The 21,542-nt window shown below is 41.8% G+C and overlaps 2 protein-coding genes across 2 annotated transcripts in view; one reads left to right on the top strand and one right to left on the bottom strand.

The window, feature by feature from the left end:
- The window catches only part of LOC142955254 (scavenger receptor cysteine-rich domain-containing protein DMBT1-like), a 112,158-nt gene that overhangs the window by 88,859 nt on the left and 1,757 nt on the right, over positions 1-21,542 (top strand). The window lies entirely within an intron of this gene.
- LOC142955451 (scavenger receptor cysteine-rich domain-containing protein DMBT1-like) lies at positions 5,222-17,039 on the bottom strand. Its single transcript, XM_076096967.1, has 9 exons — positions 16,874-17,039; positions 15,313-15,399; positions 13,951-14,265; positions 11,579-11,893; positions 10,391-10,639; positions 8,158-8,325; positions 6,844-7,011; positions 5,640-5,783; positions 5,222-5,232 (listed from the first exon to the last, which is right to left on the bottom strand). Exons 1-9 carry the CDS (start codon positions 17,037-17,039, stop codon positions 5,222-5,224), a joined length of 1,623 nt encoding a protein of 540 aa, XP_075953082.1.

Genomic DNA, 21,542 nt, shown 5'->3' with positions numbered 1-21,542 from the left:
CTTCAGCTGGCCTCGGGAGAGCGGCAATCACCTGTTGTCTTATGTTAGATAAAGCAGAGGACAATTGTGCACAATATGTTAACATTTCATGTTCGCATAAGGCGGTTGAGGGAAGTGGCGCCCCTGGTGCTTCAGTTCCTACATGAGGAGGAAAACCAAACAGTATCTCAAAAGGACTCAGATTGCTTCGTGTTCGTTTTCTCATTCTCATGTACATCAGCACTAGAGGCAGGGCTTTTGTCCAAGGCAGACCTGTGTCAGCACAACATTTTGCTAACTTGGTCTTAAGTGTACCATTTTCTCGTTCAACAGCACCACCACTGGCTGGATGGTAAGCACAGTGTGTTCTTAAGTCGATACCCAAGTATGCGCTTAGTTCTGTAATGGCCTGATTGACAAAATGGGAACCATTGTCGCTTGATATTTTAGTAGGAATGCCCCAACGGGGAATGATTTCAGAAATCAGAGCCTTTGCTACCGTTGCAGCAGTTTGTTTACTCGATGGAAAAACTTCAACCCACTTGGACCACATGTCTACCATCACTAGACAGTGTTTCTTACCTTCAGATGGAGATAGCTCAACAAAATCCATCATACTGTGCTCAAAAGGGCGTGTCGGAGGCGGATGTGCAGCCTGACTGGACACTGCCACGGGCCTGCCTACATTGTGAGTAGAGCAGAGAGCAGGTTACACATGCAGAACAGAATTTTTGTGCACATGCTGTGAATCCCTTTGTGAACCATGTCTCATTTAATGCACTCAACATTCCCCCTTTTGACACGTGGTCTAACCCATGTGTCAACTTAGCATAATGGCTGAAATAATGCTTAGGCAGACATGGTTTAGCATCAGGCCCTGACCACAGTCCATCAGTGTATGTGCAACCTGAAGCTGACCACAGCCTACGCTCTTCCGGAGTGGACAACGTCTGCATAGCTGTAAGAGAAGAGGGAGCTGAGACAAATGAGGACATGAGAGCAGAAGAAGTGGGGACAGGAAGTCGAGCAGCAGCTTTTGCAGCATCATCTGCACATGCATTTCCTGTTGAAATGACGTCAGTGTGTCCTGTATGAGCAGCACATTTGCAAACAGCAATTGCTGTTGGCAACAAAATGGCTTCTAACAGTTCAGCAATGAGAGTGTGATGCAAAACAGGTTTACCATCAGACTTAAGGAACTTTCTGTGTTTCCACAGACTTCCAAAATCGTGGACGACGCCGAATGCATAACGAGAGTCAGTGTGAACTGTAACAGTTTTACCTTCAGCAAGTTTACATGCTTCGGTGAGCGCGATGAGCTCAGCTGCCTGGGCTGAGAGGTGACATGGCAGAGAACCTGAACACAGCACTTCTGAGTCCGAAACAACAGCAAAACCCACAAGATTAGTACCAGTATGATCGCGAGAGGCAGATCCATCCACATACATTACCATGTCGCTATTGGGCAGCGGAGTGTCCATCAAGTCAGGGCGAGGAGTGCACTGAGCTTGGAGCTCAGCTAAACAGTTGTGCTCCTCTCTGTCACCAGGAATAGGAAGTAATGATGCAGGGTTAAGATTAGTACAGCGTTTGACCGTTATGTTTGGCATGTCTAAGAGACATGTGTGATAACGCAAATATCGCGCTGCAGAAAGGTGAGACGATTTCTGTTCGAGGACAATCAAAGACACCGAATGAGGAACGAGCAAAGTTAATGGAGCGTATCCTACTATGTCACGTGAGGCAGCGAGTGCCTTTTCAGCCGCGGCCACTGCACGCAAACATTGTGGCAAGCCTGCCGCCACAGGATCGAGTTTTGCGGAGAAATACGCAACTGGTCGTAGTTTATCACCATGTGATTGTAGCAACACAGAGGTCATACAGCCCTGTCTTTCATCTACAGTCTGAGTGAACGGTTTGTTCGGATCTGGCAACCCAAGAGTTGGAGGTGTTTGCAAAGCACATTTCATTTGTGTGAAAGCCGAATGGCCTTCTTTTGTCCAAATTATTTTGTCATGTGCTGTGAGATTTTTACCCTGAATCAAACTTGATAATGGCTGCTCCATTTGTGAGTAATTAGGTATGAACGACTGACAGTATGAACACATGCCTAAAAATGACATCATCTGTTTTTTAGTGTTAGGTTTTGGTATCGAAGCGATTCTTTTAGGAGAGAGGGTTTTCCCTTCCCCTGAAATGTCATGACCTAAGAAATGTACATTTTGCATTACAAACTGTAATTTAGATAGGCTGGCCTTCTGGTGCTAAATGTTGTAGCAGTCTTATTGTGTCTTTCTGACACTGTGCCCGAGTAGGAGCTGCGATTAAGCAATCATCTACATATTGCAGGAGTGCAGAGCCTGGTGAGAGAGTTAGACTTTCTAAGCTTTCTCTGAGTGCATCATTGTAGATGGTTGGAGACTCGGTGTAGCCTTGACACAGACGGGTGAAAGTGTATGGCTTACCGTTGAAGTTGAACGCAAACCAAAATTGGCTGTCCTTGTCGACCGGGACACTGAAAAAAGCATTTGACAGGTCAACCACAGAAAACCATTTAGCTGCAGGAGGAATCTGAGCTAGAATAGTGTAAGGATTAGGCACATTTGGTGCACGTGCATGAACTGCAGCATTTACTGCTTTCAGGTCTTGCACGAAAGGCCATTCAACAGGCTTGCCTGCATCTCTGATCTTTTTAACAGGAAATATCGGTGTCCTGACTGGAGAGTCTGGACAGGGAATAATCACACCTGCTTTCAGGAGTGAATCAAACACAGGTGTAATACCGTCAATGGCCTCTTGGCGCAGAGGGTACTGGTGCTTGTGAGGCCGAAAATCAGAGCGCGGAGTGATAACGACAGGCTGACAGTTGTTGATCAGGCCCACGTCATATTTGTTCGCCGCCCAAAGTGTCTGTGGAACAAGAGTAAGGGCGGGAGAAATAGATGCAGGTTTAGTTAAAAACGTTTGAATTTCTTTGTTAAGCTCATGAAACACAGACTGATCTGCAGGCTGGTGATAAGAGCACACAAAACGTTCTGTGGAAGCCTGTAGATTGTGATCGCAGGACAAATAGATCCAGCGTCTGTTCCCAGTCGGTAAGCGCCTCGCATTGTGCAACGAATGGACCCAAATCCCGCCACTGATCCTCGCGTCCTTTTGACAGCGAGATGTGTGGAGCTGAATCTGGAACATCAAACAGTTGTTTCTGTGATGGAGTCAGAGAAACAGATACAGCAGATCTATAAGTAGACCAAAACAGTGTGGAACAGGCAATTGCATCATTGAGGCCTTCAAAAAACTTGTCCTCAAAGCAAACATCTTGTCCTCTAGAAATGTGTGAGGTGCAGTGTAGATGTTTGTAGTTCATGCGGTCGGCATGTGGTGAGACACGTGAGTCTACTGTGTGAGAAAGTCGTTGTGCGTCATCAACAGGAAGCCACCATTGATAGGCAAAAAGTGACAGAGAGGGAGTCTGTATCATTTGGTGTACGACTCTACGCCTAAGCACTTTAAGGCCATCAGAGGATGACGTCAGTCCTATCCCATAAACGCACATTAAGTCTCTGCCCATTAAGTTAATTGGACAAAGGGTCGAAAGTAGAAACGAATGTTTCACTTTAATGTCAGGATCGTGGTCAGTCTGGTCGTAGTGTACACTCGTCATAGGTACAGTCAATTTTTCAGTTAGTTACCCCAGAGGCCCCCTGTGAATATACAAAACGCCCACTCATCTTTTGATGAGGAAAATGTTTGTTGAATTACAGAGTGAGTAGCCCCAGAATCTACTAAAAATGTTAATTCTTTCCCTTCCACAATAACCTTTGTAGTTGGCATATTTTTGTATGACTCTGATGAAAACATTGAATAAGTGTGTGGTTGTGGTGTAGATGCATTCACTTGTTGCTCTAAGTGTGAAGTGACACTGAGGAGTATGGATTGTTGTTCTGCAGTGTGCTTGCGAGGAAGCGTGTGTGCATTGCAGCAAATGTGCGCGTTGTGTGTGCGTACCGAGTCTGTGTGTGTGTGTACTTCTCTGTTCCGGAGTTGAGAGGGAGTCAGCCGTCTCCTGCCCACGTGCATTGCCTCGCCTCCCCACATCGCGTCAGTCAGAAGTGCCAAATTGTTGATGAAAGTCACCCCCTCCGTCTTCTCCGTGCTGTCGGCCACGTGGCTGTCGTGATCCGCTGTGTGCATTACGATGTGGGCAATCTGATCCAATGTCCTGTTTCTCCACAGTAGAAGCATTCATTGTCTTGTGTCACACGTGAAACTCCTCTTTGGCGGCCATCTTGGAAACGCCCTCTTCCCTCTCCGCGGTGTTGTCCTCTTCCACGCCCCCTTTGCTGACCTCGCCCAAAGTTGTTACGTGGTTGGGTGGGTTGTCTTTGACCTCCCTCAACTCCTAGCGTCATCTGTTTGACAGCTTGAAGCATCGCAAGCTGAGCTCTTTCTCCAGTTTGTTTGGAGAGCTTTTCCTGTCTAGCTTGAGTGTCATTGTGCATTTTGCAGTTGTGTCGTGCGTGTTTTACCACTTCATCAAGTCTTGCGTCCTCCAGGCCAATCACGGAGCGTTCGGTGGCTGTTTTGATGTCTGGCAGCAGCCCGTTCACGAAAGCATTCTTGAGATGTGTTTCCCACACTGACATTGCTGTTTTGTCAGCCGGTTCTTCAATACCGCTGTGTGTTTGGAATGCAGACATGAGTCGTTGGTGATATGATGTCACATCTTCAGTCCTACCTTGCTTGGTGCTATTAATCAATGCCATGTTAACTTTCGAGGAGAAAGCTGTTTCTATAGCCTCGCAGATGGCTGTGATGAAAGTGACATATGGACCGTTTTCCATTGCTGTCCAGACAAGCTTGATCTGGCGGGTGTCATGGCCAGCCCCTGTAACTGTGGCTGTGAATCACTTTTTCACACAGGGCCATGTAGGTTTGGATTTTTTTTCCCCCTTAATAATAAAACCTTCATTTAAAAACTGCATTTTGTGTTTACTTGTGTTATCTTTGTCTAATATTTAAATTTGTTTGATGATCTGAAACATTTAAGTGTGACAAACATGCAAAAAAATAAGAAATCAGGAAGGGGCAAACACTTTTTCACACAACTGTATGTTGATTTTAAGCATAGTACCAGAGTAGAAATGATTGAATGAAATATGAGTGAGAATATTGATTTTATTTTTGTATACTCTTGATGTCATTTTGTATATAATTAAATACATATACACGCAGCATTCGGTCAGTCCTCGCCTAAAGATCAAGACGAAAAGAAACATGGTTATGAATTCAGAACAGTTCACTGTGCTGAGATGTCAGCTCTGATACCTGGTTATATTTCGTACTCACAGGTTATTGGTCCAATGGTCGGTTAACAGATGTCCTACTGCAAACCTGCAAGGTTAAATTAATAACCATATTTTTGTTTTAGTAATTCTCCAGTTTTATTTATGCAGAAAAAAAAGAAATGTGGAGATGTACAAAGTTACCTTCACAGACAACACCAGCATCCTCAGAATGAACACAGTTGTGGGTTCCTAATCCTCTGTGTGTACAGTATTTTAGTGATGACTCAGTTCCTGAACACTGAAGGTCATCCAGCCAGATTGGTCCACTTCCTTGTCCAAAATGTGCCCTTCTTGGTGCCGACAGAGCCTTGCCACAGCCCAGCTGTTGACACACCACCTGAGCGTCATTCCAATCCCAAACGTCGTCACACACCGTCCCCCAATTGCCGTTGTGGAAGATCTCCACTCTGCCAGAGCAGCTGCTGTTAGAGTTGACCAGTCTCACTGTGGTCACATCTGGTTGAAGTGAAAGCAAAATATCTCTCAACATATGGCAACAGCAGTATTGAGCAAAAGCCCCATCTCTTCAATGCAATTGTACTTTATCTAATCATTTAGCTTCTATATTATTATTAATATTATGAAGTCTTACATATCATACTCTCCCTTCACACATGATTCTTCTGGAGATAAAGATAAGAAATTATCTGGAAAATGTGGGGTTCTGTGATACGCAATATTTCATACAATGGATGTAAATTAGGGGTGACGTAAATGTTTGAGATTAAAAAAATAAATAAAAATAATTAAAACGTATTCAAGAAGTACAACTGGAGGCTCGACTTGTCATCTCTGGCGTCCATGAATAGAGAAGGACCTCTTGCTGGAACTGAACTGCATCGATTTACTGTACAACCGTGACATTGAACTCTTTGTAATCAAAGTAAGGAGGATGGACTTTGTCTCTAAATAGTGAACAGCAGCTTTGGTAAGTGAACTGTTACTTTTAGTTTTTGCCTCTGCAGTGTCGTTACTACTGTTTTACATTTTTTTATTGTATCGTTTTTATGAAATGGTTAATATTGTTTTCTCTGATGTGAATAATATTTGAATGGCCCCGTGCCCTTGAGTGTGTGACGAATGTATGTTTTAGCAACTTAATTTTGCTGGAATGTGCAGAGGCCTGTTGAATCATGTTAGAGTTTTATGTTATTCTACCCGCTTTGTTGTTAAATAAATGTATGAGACTGGTTCTTGCGAGTTTGTTCTCGTCATGGTGTTAATTACATTGATTTTGACTATATGCATTGCCCGTTAATGACGAGGCATCCCATCATGAGGCGTAATAGTTTTTTTTAATTTATTTTTTTATTCTCCATTAATATTTGTTCAGAAAAAAAAAAAGAAATGTGGAGATGGACAAAGTTACCTTCACAGATGACACCAGCATCCTTAGAATGACTACAGTTGTGGGTTCCTAATCCTCTGTGTGTACAGTCTGTTAGTGATGACTCATTCCCTGAACACTGAAGGTCATCCAGCCAGATTGGTCCACTTCCTTGTCCAAAATGTGCACTTCTTGGTGCCGACAGAGCCCTGCCACAGCCCAGCTGTTGACACACCACCTGAGCGTCATTCCAATCCCAAACGTCGTCACACACCGTCCCCCAATTGCCGTTGTGGAAGATCTCCACTCTGCCAGAGCAGCTGCTCTTAGAGTTGACCAGTCTCACTGCGGTCATATCTAGTTGAATTGAAAGCAAAATCTCTGTCAACCCACACAGCAACATTAGTATTGACCAAAAGTCCCATCTCTTCAATGTAACTGCACTTGATCATTTAGCATCATCACGAACTCTTACATATACTCTCACTTCACTCATGATTGTTCTGAGGAAACTATGAGAACTTATCTAGAAAATGTGTGGTTCTATGATATGCAATAGATGTAAATTTGGGGTAAAAGTAATAAGAGATTAAAAGATAAAATGTAACAAAACTAGGTATAAACTGACAGATGGATCTGGGTACATTGGGAGTTTATACACAGGTTAACAGTCAGGATTATAGAGATATCTACAGTGCTGCAGGGATGACATTTTTGTAGGCCAACCCGGAAGTTAGCCTCTTACTGGTTCCCTCGACAAAAAGCCAATGGGATTTTGGATAATTTCAAAAATAAAATCTTTGGCTTAGCCAGTTTATGGTACTAACACATTTTGTTTCCTAAGATCATCTTCACAAATGAACACCACTTCCATCATTTAAATCATACATGCAATCGGCATAAGTAAAGAGATGACGTTAAGACAACAAACAAACTACAGCACAGTCTCATGACTTCACGCCGCCACCGACCAAAAGGCAGACTATAGTTCAGCATCATGATGTTCGTTAGTCTGTTGTTAGCAACCATCTTTTTTTTAACAAACTTAAAAGCTTCAAATTTCACAAGTGAGATATTTACTGATGAATTTTATGTCATTGAACAACATTTTAAAATCTCTTAATCTCGTGTTAACCACAGACCTTATTTCAGGCATCCTAACAAAAATCTAGTCAAAAATCCCATTGACTTCCATGAATCTAGATATTCAACTCAAAGATGGGTTTTAGGACCATTTCCAGCAGCACTTTATTGTAGTATTGTTTGTGAAATAGAACGAAATTGAATAAAAATGTTTTCTAAATTCTCCAGTTATAACTGCAGAAAGAAAAATTAAATGTACATCTACAAAGTTACCTTCACAGATGACACCAGCATCCTCAGAATGACGACAGTTGTGGGTTCCTAATCCTCTGTGTGTACAGTCTTTTAGTGATGACTCAGTTCCTGAACACTGAAGGTCATCCAGCCAGATTGGTCCACTTCCTTGTCCAAAATGTGCACTTCTTGGTGCCAACAGAGCCCTGCCACAGCCCAGCAGTTTACACACCACCTGAGCGTCATTCACATCCCAACTGTCGTCACACACCGTCCCCCAAGTGCCGTTGTGGAAGATCTCCACTCTGCCAGAGCAGCTGCTGTTAGAGTTGACTAGTCTCACTGTGGTCACATCTGGTTGAAGTGAAAGCAAAATATCTGTCAACATATGGCAACAGCAGTATTGAGCAAAAGCCCCATCTCTTCAATGCAACTGTACTTGATTTTATCATTTAACTTCTTTATTATCATCATGATCATTTTTTTATCATCTTTATTATAAACTCTTTACATATACTCTGCCTTCACACATGATCCTTCTGAGGTAAAGATGAGAAATTCTTGAAAATGTGGGGTTCTCTGATATGCAATATGTCATACAATGGATGTAAATTAGGGTTAAAGTAAAAGCATTTGAGATTTAAAAAAAAAAAAAAGGATGAAAACTAAGTATAAACATTGACAGCTGGAGCTGGGTACATTGGGAGTTGATTCACAGGTTATTGGTCAGGATGATAGAGATATCTAGAGAGTGCTGCAAGGATAACATATTATTGTAGGCCAACCTGGAAGCTAGCCTCTTACTGGTTCCCTGGAGAAAAAGCCAATGCGATTTTGGATTATTGCAGGAAATCAGCTCTGTGGCTTAACTAGTTGATGACACCAACATCTTCCCAAATGAACACTACTTTTATCAATATTTAAATCATAGATGCAATCGGCAGAAGCAAAGACATAACATCAAGACAACAAAATTACACCACTGTCTCATGATTTCACGCCGCCACCACCACTGAGCTAAAGGCAGAATATAGTTCAGCATGATGATGATCAATGGTCGAATTTAGGCACTTGTTAGCAACCATCTTTTTTAAGAAACGTAAAAGCTTCAAATTTCACAAGTGGGATATTTATTGACGTATTTTATGTCCTAGAACAAAAATGTTAAAATCTCTTAATCACAGAACTTATTTAAGGCATCTTACCAAAAACCCACTCAAAAACGCCATCGACTTCCATGAGTGCAACTTGTTTTAAGTAGAGCTTTTATCCAATCAGATTTCGCCCCCATGTCGTCTCCAAGTAAAAAAATCTGCCCGGACGCCTTCAGAATTACAACTCAATCCCTTTGCAGTTTAAGTAAATGGGGACGATATTGTTGATTGTCGTAGTCTTCAACTAATCAGACTTTTAGTTTGACATGTTGGGCGTATTCTTTGACATGCCAGAGCCTTCTAGCTGGCCTAGCCAATTAAGTCATCATTAACGTGTGGCTTGATTGTCAGTGGGCTAGAACTTTGTAGCAGTAAGAGTTCAAATTTAAAGATATGCAAGACGTTTTTACGCAACATTACATTTTTAGCGTTTTGGAATGTTTGGCGGCGACAATCCCAATATCTACTGCCTCTGTCGAGCAGACACTTTCAGCCCTGAAACTCATTAAAACGTATTCAAGAAGTAAGTACAACTGGGGAGGCTCGACTGTAATCACTGGCGTCCATGAATAGAGAAGGACCTCTTGCTGAAACTGAACTGCATTGATTTACTGTACAACCGTGACATTGAACTGTTTGTAATCAAAGTAAGGAGGATGGACTTTGTCTCTAAATAGTGAACAGCAGCTTTAGTAAGTGAACTGCTAGTTTTAGTTTTTACCTCTGCAGTATCGTTACTACCGTTTAAAATTTTTTTATTGTATCGTTTTTATGAAATGCATGTTTTAGCAACGTAATTTTGCTGGAATGTGCAGAGGCCTGTTGAATCATGTTATTCTACCCTCTTTGTTGTCAAATAAATGTATGAGACTGGTTCTTGCGAGTTTGTTCTCGTCATGGTGTTAATTACATTGATTTTGACTCTATGCATTGCCCGTTAATGACGAAGCATCCCATCATGAGGCGTAATAGTGAGGTTATTAGGAGGTGGTTCAACTGTAGTAGGACAGCACTGATGGCCCAAGTATAAAATGCATGGCCTGCCACTGGTTTTAGGACCATTTCCAACAGCACTTTATTGTAACTATATTACTGCATCGTTTGCGACTTTGAATGAAATTAATAACCATGTTTTTTCTAAATTCTCCAGTTATATTTGTTCAGAAAAAAAAGAGAATAGTGTCGTTGTACAAAGTTACCTCCACAGATGACACCAGCATCCTTAGAATGACCACAGTTGTGGGTTCCTAATCCTCTGTGTGTACAGTCTTTTAGTGATGACTCAGTTCCTGAACACTGAAGGTCATCCAGCCAGATTGGTCCACTTCCTTGTCCAAAATGTGCCCTTGCTGGTGCTGACAGAGCCCTGCCACAGCCCAGCTGTTGACACACCACCTGAGCGTCATTCACATCCCAAACGTCGTCACACACCGTCCCCCAGTTGCCGTTGTGGAAGATCTCCACTCTGCCAGAGCAGCTGCTGTTAGAGTTGACCAGTCTCACTGTGGTCACATCTGGTTGAAGTGAAAGCAAAATAACTGTCAACCTACATGGCAACAGCAGTATTAACCAAAAGCCCCATCTCTTCAATGAAACTACTTTATAATTTACCTTCTTTATCTTGATTAACTCTTACATAATAGTCTCCCTTCACACATGATTCTTCCGAGGCAACGATAAATTATCTGGATATGTGGGGTTCTATGAAATGGATGTAAATTAGGTGTGAAAGTAATAACGGATAAAATGAAACAAAACTAGGTATAAACTGTGACAGCTGGATCTGGGTACATTGGGAGTTGATACACAGGTTAACGGTCAGGATGATGGAGATATCTGAGAGTGCTGCAGGGATGACATTTTTTTGTAGGCCAACCCGGAAGTTAGCCTCTCAGCGTTTCCCTCGACAAAAAGCCAATGGGATTTTGGATTATTGAAAAAATAAAATCTTTGGCTAAACCAGTTTATGGTACTAACACATTTGGTTTCCTAAGATCATCTTCACAAATGAACACCACTTTATCATTATTGAAATCATAGATGCAATCGGCATATGATTTAAAGGCAGACTATAGTTCAGCATCATGATGTTCAACAGTCTCATTTAGGCACTTGTTAGCAACCATCTTTTTTAACAAATTTAAAGGCTTCAAATTTCACAAGTGGGATATTTACTGATGCATTTTACGTCATAGTACAAAATGTTAAAATCTCTTAATCTCGTGTTAACCACAGACCTTATTTAGCCATTTTACCAAAAACCCAGTCAAAAATCCCATTGACTTCCATGAGTCAAAATAATCAACTCAAAGATGGGTTTTAGGACCATTTCCAGCAGCATTTTATTGCAGTTTTGTTTGTGAAATAGAATGAAATTAGTGACAATGTTTTTTCTAAATTCTATAGTTATATTTGTGCAGAAAATAAATGTATATGTAGATGTACAAAGTTACCTTCACAGATGGCACCAGCATCCTCAGAATGACCACAGTTGTGGGTTCCTAATCCTCTGTGTGTACAGTCCGTTAGTGATGACTCAGTTCCTGAACACTGAAGGTCATCCAGCCAGATTGGTCCACTTCCTTGTCCAAAATGTGCACTTCTTGGTGCTGACAGAGCCCTGCCACAGCCCAGCTGTTGACACACCACCTGAGCGGCATTCAAATCCCAAATGTCATCACATACCGTCCCCCAATTGTCGTTGTGGAAGATCTCCACTCTGCCAGAGCAGCTGCTGTCAGAGTTGACCAGTCTCACTGTAGTCATATCTGGTTGAATTGAAAGCAAAATATCAGTCAACATATGGCAACAGCAGTATTGAGCAAAAGCCCCATCTCTTCAATGTAACTGCAGTTGATTAAATCATTTAGCTTCTTTATTATTTTTATGAACTCTTCCATATCATACTCTCACTTCACACATGATTCTTCTGAGGTAAAGATGAGAAATTATCTGGAAAATGTGGGGTTCTATGATATGCAATATTTCATACAATGGATATAAATTAGGGATAAAGTAAAAGAGTTTGAGATAAAAAGAATGAAACAAAACTAAGTATAAACATTGACAGATGGATCTGGGTACATTGGGAGTTGATTCACAGGTTATTGGTCAGGATGATAGAGATATCTAGAAAGTGCTGCGAGGATGACATATTTTTGCAGGCCAACCCGGAAGTTAGCCTCTTACTGGTTCCCTGGAGAAAAAGCCAATGTGATTTTGGATTATTGCAGGAAATCAGCTCTGTGGCTAAACCAGTTTATGATACCAACATCTTCCCAAATGAACACTACATTTATCATTATTTAAATCATAGATGCAATCGGCAGAAGCAAAGACATAACGTCAAGACAACAAACAAACTACACCACTGTCTCATGACTTCACGCCGCCACCACCACCACTGAGCGAAAGGCAGACTATCGTGCAGCAAGATGATGTTCAATAGTCCAATTTAGGCACTGTTAGATACCATCTTTTTTAAGAAACGTAAAAGCTTCAAATTTCACAAGTGCGATATTTACTGACGCATTTTATGTCATACAAAAAAATGCTAAAATCTCTTAACCTCGCGTTAACCAGACCTTGTTCAGGCATCTCACCAAAAACCCAGTCAAAAATAACATTGACTTCCACGAGTGTAAAAATTCTCCTCACAGCTGGGTTTTAGGCAGTGATGGGCCGTCAGGGCCAGCAAGGCTTTCTCTGCTTGCCTAGACAGAATCCCAAAGTTATAGGTATTTTATAATTAAATTAGTTTTCATAAATACACTACATGTATTCTAAATATTTTTTCCCCCATTAGCTTATTATCTCATTGCATAGCTACCATCTTCCTCAGTTGCGCCGCTTCCAGCACAACTTGTTTTAAGTAGAGCTTTTTGCCAATCAGATTTCGCCCCCATGTCGTCTCCAAGTAAAGTAATCTGCCCGGATGCCTTCAGAATTACAACTCAATCCCTTTGCAGTTTAGGTAAATGGGACGATATTGTTGATTGTCGTAGTCTTCAACTAATCAGATTTTTAGTTTGACATGTTGGGCGTATTCTTTTACCTGCCAGAGCCTTCTAGCTGGCCTAGCCAAGTAAGTCTTCATTAACGTGCGGCTTGATTGTTCAGTGGGCTAGCGTGACTGTTGTGAAACTAGCTAGCAGAACTTTGTAGCAGTAAGAGTTCAAGTTTAAAGATATGCAAGATGTTTTTACGTGACATTACATTTTTAGCGTTTTGGCATGTTTGGTGGCGACAATCCCAATATCTACTGCCTCTGTCGAGCGGACACTTTCAGCCCTGAAACACATTAAAACGTTTCATTTTTAATGATATGGTTAATATTGTTCCCTCTGATGTGAATAATATTTGAATGGCCCCGTGCTCTCGAGTGTGGGATGGAATGAGTGTTTTAGCAACTTCATTTTGCTAGAATGTGCAGAGGCCTGTTGAATCATGTGATTTGGGTATTATGTTATTCTACCTGCTTTGTTGTCAAATATAGGTGTATGCGACTGGTTCTTGTGAGTTCGTTCTCGTCATGGTGTTAATTACATTGATTTTGACTCTATGCATTGCCCGTTAAAGACGAAGCATCTCATCACGCTGGGTAATAGTGAGGTTATTAGGAGGTGGTTCAACGTAGTAGGACAGCACTGATGGCCCAAGTACAAAACACATGGCCCGCCACTGGTTTTAGGACCATTTCCAGCAGCACTTTATTGTAACTATATTACTGTATCGTTTGTGAAATTGAATGAAATGAATGTCTTTTCTATCTTCTCCAGTTATATTTGTTAAGAAAAAAAAGAAATGTGGAGATATACAAAGTTACCTCCACAGATGACACCAGCATCCTTAGAATGACTACAGTTGTGGGTTCCTAATCCTCTGTGTGTACAGTCCGTTAGTGATGACTCAGTTCCTGAACACTGAAGGCCATCCAGCCAGATTGGTCCACTGCCTTGTCCAAAATGTGCCCTTCCTGGTGCCGACAGAGCCCTGCCACAGCCCAGCTGTTGACAAACCACCTGAGCGTCATTCCAATCCCAAACGTCGTCACACACCGTCCCCCAAGTGCCGTCGTGGAAGATCTCCACTCTGCCAGAGCAGCTGCTGTTAGAGTTGACCAGTCTCACTGTGGGCATATCTGGTTGAATTGAAAGCAAAATATCAGTCAACCTTTATGGCATCTGTAGGTTGCAAATTACAGCAATATTGAGCAAAGGCCCCATCTCTTCAATGCAACTTTAATTGATAATTTTGTCATTTAGCTTCATTATCATCAACTCTTACATATTATACTCTCCCTTCACACATGATTCTTCTGAGGCAACGATGATAAATTATCTGGAAAATGTGTGGTTCTATGATATGCAATAGATGTAAATTAGGGGTGAAAGTAATAAGAGATTAAAAGATAAAATGTAACAAAACCAGGTATAAACTATGACAGATGGAGCTGGTTACATTGAGAGTTGCTGAGGCAAATTTGAAATTTATGATTTTGGGCTATACAAAAATAAATTGAATGGAAAGGTTTTTGGTCAGGATGATGGAGATATATAGAGAGTGCTGCGGGGATGACATCTTTGTAGGCCAAACCAGAAGTTGGCCTCTCACTGGTTCCCTCGACAAAAGGAGTCAAAATACAGGTTCAGCACGGCGGTGAGAGATGCGAAACAGTACTCTGAGAAACTGTAACACCAGCTCTCAGCAAGTGACTCCGCTTCTGTCTGAAGACGTCTGAGACATAAAACCACAAGCCTAAAGGCCCCCACTCCATGAATGACCTACACCTGGCAAACAAGCTGAACAAGTTCCACTGTTGCTTTGGACAATGGGACAGTCCTGATCCCATCCTCCAGCTACAGACCACCAGGTCCCACTCCCCCAGCTCAGCAGGGGTCCATGCCTCTGTACCACCCATCCATCCCCCCCACCAGTGACGACTATTCCAGAGAGTCGCCATGAAGCTGTTTAATAGTCAGAACCCCCGCAAAGCAGCCGGCCCAGACAGTCTCTCCCTCCACCCTAAAGCATTGTGCTGATCAGCTGTCTCCGGTATTCACAGACATCTTCAACACCTCCCTGGAGACATGCCATGTACCAGCTTGCTTCAAGACCACCATCATCCCCGTCCCCCTAAAAAACAAAGGTTCACAGGACTAAATGACTAAAGGCCCATCGCCCTGACATCTGTGATCATGAAGTCTTTTAAGCGCCTTGTCCTGTCCCACCTCAAAGCCCTCACCGACCCACTCCTGGACCCCCTGCAGTTTGCCTACAGAGCAAACAGGTCTTTAGAAGACGCAGTCAACAGGGCCCTTCATTTCATCCTTCAGCATCTGGACTCCTCAGGAACCTACGCCAGGATCGTGTTTGTGGACTCCAGCTCTGCCTTCAACACCATCATCCTGTCTCTGCTGCATGACAAGCCCTCTCAGCTGCACGTGCCCGTCTCCACCTGCAAGTGGATCAGTGACTTCATGTCTGACAGGAAGCAGCATGTGAAGCTGGGAAAACATGTCTCAGTCTCTTAGTCTATCAGCACCGGTTCCCCCCAAGGCCGCGTTCTTTACCCTCTGCTCTTCCCCCTGTACACCAACAGCTGCACCCCAAGTCACCAGTCCGTCAAGCTCCTGAAGTTAGCGGATGACACCACCACCCTCATTGGACTCATCTCTGATGGGGATGAGTCTGCACACACAGTCTACAAACATATATACAGACACACACGTATATGATAAGCAAGGGTGTGTAATAGTAGGAAATTATTAAAATACACTTGCCACTTTTGTATAAACTTGTTTTAAAGCACTGCTACCATTTGCTTTTTACAACATTTTATTGTAAATTAAAAAAAAAAAAAAAAAAAAAATTCTATTAATGAATGATGTCTTGATTATTGCACTGTGTTCATTGTTATGCACCATTCACCAAGTCAAATTCCTTGTATGTGTAACATACTTGGCAATAAATGGTTCCGATTATGAAATAGCCAATGGGATTTGAGATTATTATAGGAAATCAAGTCTGAGGCCAAACCAGTTTATGATACAAACATGTTTTGTTTATTAAGATCATCTCCCAAATGAACACCACTTCATCATTATTTAAATCATAGATGCAATCCGCAGAAGTAAAGACATAACGTCAAGACTAAAAACTACACCACTGTCATGACTTCACGCCGCCACCACCACTGAGCTAAAGATTATAGTTCAGCACGATGATGTTCAGTAGCCTCATTTAGGCACTTGTTAGCAACCATCATTTTTACGAAACTTAAGCTTAAAATTTCACAAGTGGGATATTTACTGACATATTTTCTGTCAAAGAATAAAATGTTAAAATCTCTTAATATTGTGTTAACCATACACCTTATTTCAGGTATCTTACCAAAAACCTTGTCGAAATTGCCATTGACCTCCATGAGTGTAAAAATTCAACTCACAGCTGGGTTTTAGGGCCATTTCCAGCAGCACTTCATTGTAACTATATTACTGTAACTATATTACTGTATCGTTTGTGAAATTTAATGGAATTAATGTTTTTTCCAAATTATATTTGTGTAGAAAAAAAAGGGTTATGTAGATGTACAAAGTTACCTTCACAGATGACACCAGCATCCTCAGAATGACGACAATTGTGGGCTCCTAATCCTCTGTGTGTACAGTCTGTTAGTGATGACTCAGTTCCTGAACACTGAAGGTCATCCAGCCAGATTGGTCCACTTCCTTGTCCAAAATGTGCACTTCCTGGTGATGACAGAGCCCTGCCACAGCCCAGCTGTTGACACACCACCTGAGCGTCATTCCAATCCCAACCGTCGTCACACACCGTCCCCCAATTGCCGTTGTGGAAGATCTCCACTCTGCCAGAGCAGCTGCTGTTGGAGTTGACCAGTCTCACTGTGGTCATATCTAGTTGAAGTGAAAGCAAAATATCTGTCAACCCACATGGCAACTGCTTACAAATTACAGCAATATTGAGCAAACGCCCCATCTCATAAATGTAACTGAACTTATAGATAGATAGATAGATAATACTCTCTCTTCACACATGGTTCTTCTGGGGTAAAGATGAGAAATTATCTGGAAAATGTGGGGTTCTATGATACACAATATTTCATACAATGGATGTAACTCAAGGGTTAAAGTGAAAGAGTTTTAGGTAAACAAACTACAACACTGTCTTTACGCCACCACCACTAAGCTAAAGGCAGACCATAGTTTAGCATGTTGATGTTCATTAGTCTCATTTAGGCACTTGTTGGCAACCGTCATTTTTAAGAAACTTAAAAGCTTCAAATTTCACAAGTGGGTTATTTACCAACATATTTTATGTCATAGAACAAGAAGCCATTTTGACACGGGTGAAAATAAAAGAAATTGTGGGCCCATTCCATTTGGTGTGTCAGTCATTCCAGTGAGCCAGCATCCACAATACCAGGGCCATGGCCCACCTAAATGAAACAGGGCCGTAATCAATGTTAGCAATTGTACCTGGGTTTACCCTGCAATGACAAGTCAAAATGGCTGCTATGAGAAGAGCGCATCATTGCTAACTTTTTCTGTCTGCTCTTTGGTGCTGGGCAGGTAGTGTACAGTGTGTTGATCAGAGCTTTGCCACTGAAAACTATTTCTCTGGTTTCCATACTCTCTGCAACTCCCTTCACATTACAAGAAATGATTTGATCCATTGTGAATATAAAACATCAATTAGTGCAGCTTGGTGTAAAGAAGAATTTAAGCTTAAACCTGATGATACATCAATTACTTTACCTGTCCATCCTGTTAATGTCTGAATTATCAGGAGCAACAGCATTCCACGAGTCCCCCTCATCATGGGCCACATACAGGAGACAGGACCCACACTTGCTGAATAGGACAAAAGAGGCACTTTGACAAACTGCATCAAAGCCGACTCTTCTGGCTTGGTAAATGATTGACTCCAATCCTAACACAGGGTACATCCCAAGTCTCTTTATATGCCCTTTTCACAGCAGCCAATCTGACACATAATTGCAGGGTAAACACAGGTGTGATTGATCAAACTGATGAAGGTCCCATTCTATTTAGTTTCAAATTCATTCCAGTGAGCCAGCATGCACAATACCAGGGCCCCAGCCACCTAAATGGAACAGAGCCATTTAAAAAAAAATCACACCTGTTTTTACCCTGCAATTACATGTCAAAATGGCTGCAGTGATAAGGGTCTATTGCATCCATGGGTACATCCCAAAGCTCTTAATCGCATCCCGTTTCCCTCACTTGTGTCCTTTGAAACCATGCGAGGAGAGAGGAAATGAGGAAATATGTTTTAAGATACATGAGACTTCCTTTCCTCAGTTGCGTCACGTGAAGCGACGTCTGTTTCTGATGGCTGCTCTGATCACAGCTGGATCAGCTGTCAGTCGGCTTTAACAGCTGGAGAGACTTTTGAGAAGTTTGTGTCTGTCCTAGATCCTAATACAGGTAGAACTGGTTTTGCGCTCACCATACCAACCTTGCAATATGAAGTCAAAAGGAGAACATCAGATCATCTGTCTGTTTATACAGTTGAGACGTTGGCCATTTTAACAGCACTGCAGTGGGTAGAGGAGGTTCGGATCGAAAAGGTCGTTGTCTGTTCAGATTCCAGTTCAGTATTATCCTCATTACAATCATTCACATCCCATAGCAGGCAGGATTTAATTAATGAAATATACGAAACACTGTTCCGACTTAAGAATATGGGTATGTTTGTATCATTTATGTATACCAGCACATAGAGGGGTAAAAGGAAACGAAAGAGCAGATAAATTAACAAAACAAGCTTTAGAAAGTCAGCACAAGACAGACATTTTACTCAGCAAAGCAGAAGCTAAATCAATAATCAAAAGAAACATTAGTAAGGAATGGCAGCATAGTTGGGATGTAGGAGAAACAGGAAGACATCTTTATGCTGTTCAGAAAGAAGTTGGCAAAGGGAGGCCATCCAGAAGAAGCACCACAGAAGAAAACATATTAACCAGACTGATGATTGGGCACACAAGGCTGAACAAAACAATGCAACTAATAAATAAACACCCAACAGGACTATGTAAGCACTGCCAGATACCAGAATCTGTAGACCATATCATTTGTCATTGCCAGAAATTCACACTCAAGCGAGACAGGTTGAAGAGGAAGCTGGGAGTTGAGGAACTAAACCTAAAAGATGCATTAACCTTGGGGGCAGGAAATGTACTACAATACGTGAAAGAAACAGGATTGAGTAAAATAATTTAAGTCACCGAAATGATAGAACTTCCTTTTTTTTTTTTTAAGGGGATAGGTTACTCTGGTCCACACTCCAATACAGTAGGTGGCGGGAATGCACCTTCACTGGATGCCATCCGCCATAAAACTTAAAAGAAGAAGAAGAACGGGGATGCGATTAAGAGCTTTGGGATATAGGCCAAATCCCAATGCCCCCCCTAAACCCTCAAACCCTGAACCCTCAAGGACTTACTGACGTCACCTGGAAAGTGATTGAGTGTGAGAGACTGTGAGGGCTTGAAATGGTGTAAATAGGAATGGGACAACACTTTGCTGCAACATATCACGTTACCATGATGACAAAAAATATGATGTATAATTGTGTGTATTTATTTTATACTTTGTACTCCCTGATTTGAACGTCTTTCAGACTCTTTCCTCACAAGATGAGAGGTAATTTTATATAATCTATTTACTCGTTTTGTCAAAACAGCTTCAATGACAAAATCAAATATTTGATGAATAAATGAATAAATATTCTCTGATTTCATGTTTATTCTTTGTTCCATTTTTAACCCTTGATGTTTCTGACTAAATTTAATAGGACAGGCTGAACACACGTGAGCCGTCCTCTTTGTTTACCTTTTTGTTACGTCTCCATGTGTCCTCTGGTTACCCCGTGTTTAACGTCACATTGCAATGATTTGTGGGTAATTCCCTTAGGCTAAGTCAGCATACCATGCTGATTTACGGAAAGGGTTCATAAAGGGCTCAAGATGTCTGCAAGAGAGCCCTCAAACACTTGATGATTTGACAGTGAGACATCCCGAAACCCTCACGGACTTCGTGGGAGCGCGCCTCAAAGTCCATGAGTCCGTAAGGGGGGACATTGGGATTTGGCCATACCCATGGATGCAATGGACCCTTATCACCGCCACCATTTTGACATGTAATTGCAGGTTGAACACAGGTGTGATTAAAAAAATGGCTCTGTTCCATTTAGGTGGCTGGGGCCACCTAAACTAAATAGAATGGGACCTTCATCAGTTTGATCAATCACACCTGTGTTTACCCTGCAATTATGTGTCAGATTGGCTGCTGTGAAAAGGGCATATAAAGAGACTTGGGATGTACCCTGTGTTAGGATTGGAGTCAATCATTTACCAAGCCAGAAGAGTCGGCTTTGATGCAGTTTGTCAAAGTGCCTCTTTTGTCCTATTCAGCAAGTGTGGGTCCTATCTCCTGTATGTGGCCCATGATGAGGGGGACTCGTGGAATGCTGTTGCTCCTGATAATTCAGACATTAACAGGATGGACAGGTAAAGTAATTGATGTATCATCAGGTTTAAGCTTAAATTCTTCTTTACACCAAGCTGCACTAATTGATGTTTTATATTCACAATGGATCAAATCATTTCTTGTAATGTGAAGGGAGTTGCAGAGAGTATGGAAACCAGAGAAATAGTTTTCAGTGGCAAAGCTCTGATCAACACACTGTACACTACCTGCCCAGCACCAAAGAGCAGACAGAAAAAGTTAGCAATGATGCGCTCTTCTCATAGCAGCCATTTTGACTTGTCATTGCAGGGTAAACCCAGGTACAATTGCTAACATTGATTACGGCCCTGTTTCATTTAGGTGGGCCATGGCCCTAGTATTGTGGATGCTGGCTCACTGGAATGACTGACACACCAAATGGAATGGGCCCACAATTTCTTTTATTTTCACCCGTGTCAAAATGGCTTCTTGTTCTATGACATAAAATATGTTGGTAAATAACCCACTTGTGAAATTTGAAGCTTTTAAGTTTCTTAAAAATGACGGTTGCCAACAAGTGCCTAAATGAGACTAATGAACATCAACATGCTAAACTATGGTCTGCCTTTAGCTTAGTGGTGGTGGCGTAAAGACAGTGTTGTAGTTTGTTTACCTAAAACTCTTTCACTTTAACCCTTGAGTTACATCCATTGTATGAAATATTGTGTATCATAGAACCCCACATTTTCCAGATAATTTCTCATCTTTACCCCAGAAGAACCATGTGTGAAGAGAGAGTATGATCTATCTATCTATCTATAAGTTCAGTTACATTTATGAGATGGGGCGTTTGCTCAATATTGCTGTAATTTGTAAGCAGTTGCCATGTGGGTTGACAGATATTTTGCTTTCACTTCAACTAGAT

The sequence above is a fragment of the Anarhichas minor genome, unplaced genomic scaffold (assembly GCF_050575085.1).
Source record: "Anarhichas minor isolate MPS153535 unplaced genomic scaffold, ASM5057508v1 ptg000023l, whole genome shotgun sequence".
NCBI classification, from domain to species: Eukaryota; Metazoa; Chordata; class Actinopteri; order Perciformes; family Anarhichadidae; genus Anarhichas; species Anarhichas minor.
This window is presented reverse-complemented; position numbering and strand designations above follow the sequence as displayed.

Bases quoted from the DNA above. Each gene is read 5' to 3' on its own strand.
- LOC142955451 (XM_076096967.1), bottom strand. From the start codon at position 17,039: ATGACCACAGTGAGACTGGTCAACTCCAACAGCAGCTGCTCTGGCAGA. The intron at 8,326-10,390 runs GTACACACAGAG...CACTTCAACCAG, and splicing joins TGAGTCATCACTAAAAGACT to ATGTGACCACAGTGAGACTA. The intron at 5,784-6,843 runs GTGCACATTTTG...CACTTCAACCAG, and splicing joins GGCTCTGTCGGCACCAAGAA to ATGTGACCACAGTGAGACTG.